At 46.6% G+C, this 8,855-nt stretch overlaps 1 protein-coding gene across 1 annotated transcript; it reads right to left on the reverse strand.

Moving 5' to 3' along the window:
• Positions 1-801: 801 nt before the first annotated feature.
• On the reverse strand, positions 802-3,031 carry LOC146719814 (uncharacterized). The gene is given in 2 exon segments (XM_085489492.1): positions 802-1,782; positions 1,784-3,031. Coding segments are annotated over 2 exon segments (2,031 nt in total). The 5' UTR covers positions 2,987-3,031; the 3' UTR covers positions 802-954.
• Positions 3,032-8,855: the final 5,824 nt, after the last annotated feature.

Consider the following 8,855-nt stretch of genomic DNA (forward strand, 5'->3'; position numbering starts at 1 on the left):
CTTCCACTGTAGGAGTTCGTCGTTGTTATTATTTTTAATGTTGAAAATGTTCTCGTATTCAGGATCGGCCTGATATTCCACTCCGAGGAATTGAGAATATTCTTCGGTCGCTGATTCGCGATAAAGTCGGTTTAGTTTTCGAAATTGATTCTTCCTTCCTGCGCGTCGCGTCTTAGGCATATTGAATTTGATGCATCCTCTGAATGATTACTCAAATAAGGAGGGTTGATATGCGGCGGACCTCACTATCAATTCCTTATTTTGGCAAATGCTGAGAATGTTAATTCTGACTGTGATGAGCGGTGGTCCGCTCCAAACACAGTTTGAATTATTCTGAATTCAAACGCCGTATGACAAATTTAAAACGCTATCGTATTTTATCACGGGAGTGGAAGTTTTGAAGAATACTGAACACTAGTTCTCACACATGAATACACTGATTTATTCGTATAGTAGTACAAAATTCGAGACTAAAACTTAGAATTAGAATTTAGATTTAGACTTAGAATTTAGAGTTAGAATATTATACTCAGAGTTAGAATTTTAGAATTAGAGTTAGGATTTAGAATTTGGACTTAGAGTTAGAATTTAGGAGTGCGACTATACTGTTCGGTGTCGCGCAGAGAACTGCCGAAATTCGGGACTGCTCTGAGGTCCTTCGTTTCGGCGGCTCGGGCCTGCGGCGGCCTGGAGAGGGGGAACTCTCCGGAGTAGGGGCTCTCACCGTGGTGGGAGATCCTTAGGCGCTACGAAGCGCCACGCTTAGTTTCTAGGCGGAGTTAAGCGTCATGGCCGGCTTGGCGCGCTTTTCAAATAGCGTTTAAGGAACTTGGAGTAAACGAAAAAATTTATACGGCCGGACGTGACACCTCCCCCCTTAAAATAAAAATGTTGGAATTTAATGTTCCAACATTTTGGACTTAGTTTTCTATGCGCTACGATTAGGTTCTTAACTTAACATTGATTATGTAAATATTTATTTAGTTCGCCGTAATCTTTCATTGGGGGAACACTCGTAGGGTGAGTTTTTGCACACACTTTGCCACTGTCTGATTCGTTAATCGAAGGGGTTTGTTGTGTGGGCAGGGTTAAGGGTGTTTCTTCTTCGTTCGTTGGAGGGGGTTTCTGGTGTAGCAGTTCTCGTCCGTTGTCCTGTTCTCCGTCCGCTGATCTACCAAGGTGTAGGAGAACGTTGGTCACCGAGGTCCAAATGGCTCCGAGTAGATGTAGACTCCATCCGTACACCGAGTGGAGTGCGTACCCATGGATCAGGGTGTCGATTATTAATTTTATCAACCGTACGGTAACGAAGATGCCAAGTACTCCGGCGCTGGCGGATCCGAAGCTTATAAATCCCTTCCATAGCCTGGCTCCGGTATTTTCCGCTATTCGGTCGAGAGATTTCTCGTCTAATAAATTTAGCAAGGAGAAACTGCCTGTAGGAATTTCCTGTCCCATTGCTCCCCTGGCGATTGTGTGGAGCATGGAGGGTTTTTCCACGGGGAACATGATATGGTCGCGAAGACGATCAAGATCTTCGTTCGTATAGATACCACTGGAAGCGAGTGAATCCGGGCTTACGTACTTCCATGAGGGTTTGGTTAGAGGCCTGATAGTAGGCGGTGCCACCGATTCCACGGGTTTCGGTGTTAGTCTATACCAGGTGTTGTGTATTTGGTATAGAGTTGGTAATAGTTCATTGCAATCCCTCGATGTTCCGGCTTTAGTAAGTATCTTCGATCTTGGTAAGAGGAAGAGTGACTTATTTTGATGAGTGACGGGGCAGTTCGTTGTAGCACTCCTCGGTAGGTCGTAGGCGGCATTTGACAGGTATACATTTGATGAGGTGTATAACTTCACCTGCAGTTATGGCGGTATAACCTGGAGACTTCATTATTCGATGCGCCATTTCGTCAGGTGCTATGCTTGCTAGAGAAAGTGCGTTGAGGAGGATCTGCCTTTCCAGTGCACATTTTTGCTCCATAATATCCTTGTATAGTTGGGTCAGCTGGGTTTTCAGGTGTTTCTCGACGTATATAAATTTTGAATTCACATATGTGAAGATGTCGAGGTTGTCGATTCTGACCTTGGAACGGCTTTTGAATGTCCGTTCGGGCCTCGTTTCGAGGATACACAGCTTGGGATGTTCCGTTCGCCAAAGGTTGTATCCGCATACGTTGGTCTCGGTTGTCCTTGCTAATGCGAAGGTTGTATCACGCGCCGTGACTGTATAAATCGTTGGCGCTTCCTCTTGGGGAGTGCCGGGCGACAATCGATATGCTATTCCTTCGTAGAGAACATCGTATCGTCCAAAGTGACAGTTGTCAATTGGCAGGATTGTCCAGAAGGTGGAGGCGCCGTCGGCATCAATGCATTCGCCTGTCGTTACGGGACAGCGAGTGCCGGATGGAAGTATCACTTCATTGTTATTGTATCCAACGGGCAGCTCCAATTGTCGTATCGTGATTCGTACTGAGGCTTGCACGATCACGTCGTCCCATGAGCCGTATGCGTCGCTGAACTGGGTGCCGCTGCATTTTCCGTCTGTCTTAACTGATCCTGCGAGTGTCATTGCTCTTAGGTTTGTTGCATTTGGCTTAATCCCAGTAATGTGCTGGTTAACTCCTAGAGATATGGTCCCTGTTTCGTGCAATTTTCGGCATGTATCTGCCGATATTTCGTGGATATACTCCTGTCTTCCGTTCTGCACCGCTGCTATATGAGAGTGCATTCCGCAGTAAAATATAGTCCGGTCTATTTCGATTTTGCATTGGTAGGCAGGAGTATGCACGAATTCACTGAGTTGGAGTAGTTGTATATAGACTTCCTCCTTCTTAGGTTCGATGCTGTTGGTTTTACACTCTTCGATATCTAAGAGGGAGAGTGTTGTGATGTTCAGGCCCCGTCCTCCACAGTCGTATCCGATTAGTCCGCTGGATAGTGGGGCCAGGAAGGCCATGCCCAGGATAATTGCGAGAGTCCTCATCTTAGCGTGGTTGGTTGATTACTGGCCCGTCCTCCGTTGGGGCGTCCGAGATATATTCGTCTTCGGAGTGGGGGTCTTCAAGGGTGGGGGCTTGATGTGGTGAGGGCTTTAATTTGTCCATATGTACGGTTTTAGTCTTACTATTGCTTATAGCTAACTTAACGTTATTTTTACCTAGTATCTTTATTATCCTATAGGGACCTGTATATTGGTCTCCTAATTTCCCTTTGTTAGGTTCCTTAAGTAAATAAACGCTATCGTTAATCTTAAATTTACGCGTATTGATTTTCTTATCGTAGTATTTCTTACTTCTATTCTTAGCATTATTTAAGTTTTCGCGTGCGGCTGTTTGGGAATCGCGCAATTTGTTGAATAGTGTGGTTAAATATTGTGTATAGCTTTCGTTAGTCATGCTTTCGATGTCCGGGTCGCTCGAGGGGACCCGCGCGATTTTCCCGAAAATGAGTTCGTACGGAGTGTATTTTGTACCCTCATGTACGCTCGTATTATACGAAAACGATGCTAGTTTTAAAATTTGATCCCATTCACTATTTTTATCAACAAATTGCTTCAAATATTCCCAGAGTACCTGGTGTGATCGTTCTACCGATCCGTTCGCTTGTGGTCTGTACGCTGTGGTCTTACATTGCTTGATTTTAAATTTTCGGGCTACTGTCCTCATGAGGCTGTTTATAAAGTGTGAGCCCTGGTCGGTGAGGATCGCTTTTGGCGCGCCGAATGTACAAATAAGGTCGTTAGTAAATGCTTCTGCTACTTGTATCGCTCCTGCTTGTCGGAGTGGGATCGCAAGGGAGTATTTGGTTAGCAGGTCCTGTATAGTTAGGATGTACGTATTGTTTTGTTTCGTGGTTGGGAGGGGACCCATTATATCCATGGAGACCTTTTCGAAGGCCGAATCGGGGGTGTCGGTTAGGATCATTGGTTGCTTGGTTTTTACGCGAACCAATTTCTTTAATTGACACGCGCGGCAGTTTTTGACGAAATTTTGGACATCAGTTTTTATACCGCTCCAAGTGTAGCGTTTTTTAATCCTATTGTAAGTTTTGGTGATGCCCTTGTGTCCTGCTACCGCGGAACAATGATTTTCGGCGAGAATTTGTTCCCTTTGGTCCTTCCCGGGGACCGTTATGTCGTTCGTACAAATAAATATTCTTATGTCGATTTCGTCTAGTATTTTAATTAAGAGGTTATATATCGTATTCCAATCTACATTGTCAACGTTGCCTTTACTGATCGAGATCGATTGCAAGCCCAATTCTCGGATAACGTCTAGTAGCGAGTGTATTGCTTCTTTTATTATTTCCTTTTCGGTAACGCCGGAAATCCTCTCCTTTACCGCGAGAGAAATTACGCGTCGGGTGCCCTCGCGACTTACCCTTGCCCTGCCCAAAGCTGCATCTCTGGTCATCGGCAAGGAGTTCGCTACTTGCAATATTTGGGCTCCCTTGTCGATCGGTGTTCCTTGTTGCGTTATGAAAATGACAAGGTTATCTTTTCGGGTCGCGAAATTGTCCGGGATATTTATCACGCGGGGCCTCACGGCGGCCCGTGGAATGAAAGGACTGTTTACGTTTATGAATAACTCCTCGCTACTGGAACTGGAGTTGCTATCGGTTTCGTTTTCCGAGTCGCTGTCCTCGCTGGAACTAGGGGGCGAGTTTGTTTCCTCTGATTTCGAATTATCGGGGGTCGGTGAGGGACGCTGTTCGCCGCAATCCAGCTTGTTTGTGATTCGTGGAGTTTTTGCGCCTCGCTTCTTCTTGGCGGGGAATAGGGATTCATTGGAGTCGGACAATCTTTGTATTTGTGAGAGAGGGAGGACTCGTTCGACTTCGGGCATAGGGTCTGGGGTAGGATTTCGCGAGAGGGCGTCTGCATTGGCGTTTATTTTTCCTGCTTTGTATAATACCTCATACTCGTATTCTAATAGTTTTAGACGCCATCGGACAAGACGGGAAGATGGGTCTTTTACTGAATGTAGCCACACCAAAGGTTTGTGATCCGTGACCAATTTAAACTTCTTACCGTATATGTAAGGCCTGAAGAAATTTACGCTGTAAACTATTGCTAATAGTTCCTTTTCTATAGTCGAATAGTTTCGCTCGGCCTTATTTAGTAACCTGGAGGTGTAGGCTATAGGGAGGTCTTTTCCAATCGGCCCTTGGCTCAGGACACCGCCTATTGCATATCCGGATGCGTCGGTAGTTATAACGAAAGGTTTCGTAAAATCCGGATACTGTAGTATCGGTTCTTTGCACAATGCATCGCGGAGGTGCGTAAAGGCTGTCTCCTGTTCCTTATGCCAAACAAAGGTCTCATCCTTTTTCAGCAGATCGGTAAGCGGGCGCGCTATCTTCGAAAAATTAGGTATGAACCTCCGGTAGTATCCCGCTAGCCCGAGAAATTGCTTGATATTCTTCGGGTCTTTAGGGCGAGGGAAACTCTGAACCGCGGTTATCTTTTTAGGATCGGGTTTCACTCCAGTTTCGCTTATGACATGTCCCAGGTACGTGACTTCTTTACGGAGGAACTCGCACTTGTCGGGCTGGAGTCGCAGTCCTGCCTTCCTAAGTCGTTCCGCCAATTTGTGGAACTTTATTTCGTGCTCTCGCAGTGAGCTCGAATATAATACGATATCATCAAGGTACACAAATAGTTCGGCGCCTTGAAGTCCGGTGAGTACCTGGTCCATGAGTCTTTGGAATGTCGCGGGGGCGTTTTTGAGCCCAAACGGCATTCTCTTAAATTCGTAATGCCCGTACGGTGTGGAAAACGCCGTTTTATGGGCGTGTGCTTTATCCATTTTGATTTGATGGAAACCCGATGCTAAATCGAATACGCTAAAGTACTTCGCGCTTCCTAGTTGATCGAGGATTTCCACTATGTTCGGTAGGGGGTACGCGTCCCCGATCGTTTTTTCATTCAGCGCCCGATAATCTATTACCATGCGCCAGCGTTTGTTACCTTTCGAGTCCGGTTTCTTTGGCACGATCCACAAGGGGGAGTTGTACGGTGAAGTGGATGGTTGAATGACATCGTTCTCGATGAGTTCTTGTACTTGTTTATTAATTTCCTCCTTGTGCATCGGCGGAAATCGGTATTGTTTCGTGTGGACCGCTAATTCGTCGGTTGTCGGGATTGTGTGTGTAGTGACGTCTGTGGAGTGTAATTTATCGGTGGGGAGACGGAACAAATCGTTGTAGACGTTTATGAGGTTATGTACGTGTTTAGTCTCCTCCGCATTTAAGTGTTCAAGCCGCAGCAGTGTTTTTATTTCTTCGGGACGAGATTGTGTGTTTTGTCGGGTCAACGCTGCGACGTGTTGAGGTTTTATGTCGTTATGTTTTATGAGATTGGTCCCCAGATGCCCTAGGGTTAAGGGACCGTCCCTCAGTGTTTATGTGACCCGTGCGTTGGAATTTTAGGTTAAGGAGGGTGCTTTTATGACCCTTGAGATAGGATGAAGGATCCTCGAGGTTCTGTGGACAAGATTTGGAAATTTTCTCGATCTCTTGTAATCTTACCCTAGGTAAGTACAATTCGTGGTCCTTGTCGCTTATGTTAACGGCTTTCATATATACTGTGCCGTTACGATTAGTGACGATGGCATCTCCTAAGTAGATGTCTTCGTTCACATGAATTCGCGGAATATATCCTATGCTGACCTCGGGATTGCTGACTTGGAGCGAGACGGTGGCCCGCGATCTAGCCGGGATTTTTACCGTCTGAGCATCGTTAAAAGGGATTTGCGTTTGCTGCCACACGATGCAGCGCTTGGAATAATCTATCTTAGACGCGTCGCGTAAGAATTTGAATCCTAGGATTCCGCCTTGGGAAATTGGAAAGTCGTCTGGGACTAAGTGGAGGTCGATCCTGTGACCGAGGTATTTTATACTTGTCGCTCCGAGCGTTTCGATTTTATCGCTTGTAATTCCGCTAAGGAAAATAGTTATGCTTTTATCGATAACGCAATCGGGGCTTAGTTGGCCTTGTTTAACCAAGTTGGGTGCCGCACCAGTATCTATCATGAAATTCGTGTTGCGTGCTAAACCGTCCGCGGCAATGGAAACGGTGGGCGCGTGCGAAAAATCGTTCGGAGTTAGCATGGCGATTCTGGTTTCTCCAGGGCTTGCTCCGCGTTTATTAGTCGTATTGGACGATCTGTTTCCCGAGACGTTCCCGCTCGAGCCTCGTCCCTGGGCCTCGAGGGGTGAGGGGAGTTTCCCTGACGTGAGTTATTGTATTGTCTTTTCCGGCACTCCTCTATTTCGTGTCCCGGATTTTTACAGTACCTACAGTATTTGTTGTTACTGGTTCGTTCGTGTCTATTGTTCTCGGGACCCCCTCGGTTGGCGTCTTCCGTTCTGTAAGTGTTTGTCGGTCTCTGTGACTGTGTACTATTATAGGCTTTTGGAAACGGCGCGTTACTGTGCCGTGTTTGTTCGACGCGCGGCGAGTACTCGGCTCGAGTCCATCTGTTGTTAGGAGATCGTTCCGTGTTTATTTTTATGGGCGTCGAGTGGGCTAAAGGCCTTTCATTCGGATATACGTTACGTTCGTATGAACGGCGCGGAGTTTCGAATCTTTCATTGTCTAGTTCCGATCTTTTCGCGAGAATTTTGACGTGTGAAAAAGCTAGAAACGGGTCGCGATAGTGTTCTTGTCTCAATTGTATCCTATAGGCGAGTGGCAAGCCCTCGCAGAAAGATCGTGCTGTTAAGGCGTCGATTTCGTTTACTGATCCGACGGATAGCATTCCTTGCGCTCGGCGTTCCGCGTCCGTTATAGAAGATCGCAAGGCTTTTACGCGGCTAATGAAATCAAGGATATGCTCGTTTGGTTTAAGGTAAATTGTGCTCAGCTCCCCACGATACTGGTCGATGGTTTTCGGGGATCCGAAGGCTCCATTCAGGAGGTCGGCATGTTGAGTTATCGATTCGCTCTCTTCGTCTTCTACGGCGCATATAGCTCGTCCGCGTAACTTAGTAAGAAGTAGGCGGGTTAGGTTTCGCTCGGACGATGGTGGGAATATTTCTTTAGCGCGTCTACATGCTCGTATAAATTGAGAGAGGGGGATATTTCGACCGTCGAATGGCGGGATAGTCTCAAGTGCTTCCCTGAAAGACACCCTTGGACTATCATAATTGGTTCCGTGTTGGAATGCGGGAGACGCCTGTTCGTCGAGAAAGCGTCCCGCGGTGCTGGGAATATATTGCGTAGGTATCGTATTGTTCCCGCGCATGGAGTTTATCTCCTGGCGTAATCGTTCGATTTCTTGGAGCATATGATCGCTTAAGTCGGGTTTTTCGGTTGCTACCATTGTGATGGAGTTCAAACGTTTTTCCATCTCCGTTTCTTTACTCACGAGGTTACTGCGGATGATTTCGAGGTCTTCTTCCGAAGCCCGTTTTTCGCGTTCGAACGTTTCTTTCTGCTGTTGAAGCATCTCGGATTGTTCGCGTAACCGTGCTTCCTTGGCATGTAATTGAGCGCGAAGTTCGTCTATTTCTACTTCAGTGAGCTTTTTCGTACCCGATTTCCCTCGTGTTTCCATCGCAAATATTAACTCGTATCCCACCGCTGTCACCAAATTTTGTTACGTCTCGTGGGGTCGCGGCTGCGAAAATTTGAATGCAGAGCTCGGCTTTTTCCACGAGACACGATCGCTATTACGGGTACGCGAATCTATGCGATTCTCCCCGGGGATACCCGCGATCTGAGGTTATTCGCGCTGGAACTGAGGTGATCGGATTATTGCGAGGGACCTACCTGTGACTCTACTGTAATAAAGATAGCTTCGTCGATTGCTCTATGCGAAACGTCGTTGGGGTTGCGTAAATAATCTTCG

The sequence above is a fragment of the Nylanderia fulva genome, unplaced genomic scaffold (genome assembly GCF_048542155.1).
Source record: "Nylanderia fulva isolate GAGA-0341 unplaced genomic scaffold, ASM4854215v1 Scaffold851, whole genome shotgun sequence".
NCBI classification, from domain to species: Eukaryota; Metazoa; Arthropoda; class Insecta; order Hymenoptera; family Formicidae; genus Nylanderia; species Nylanderia fulva.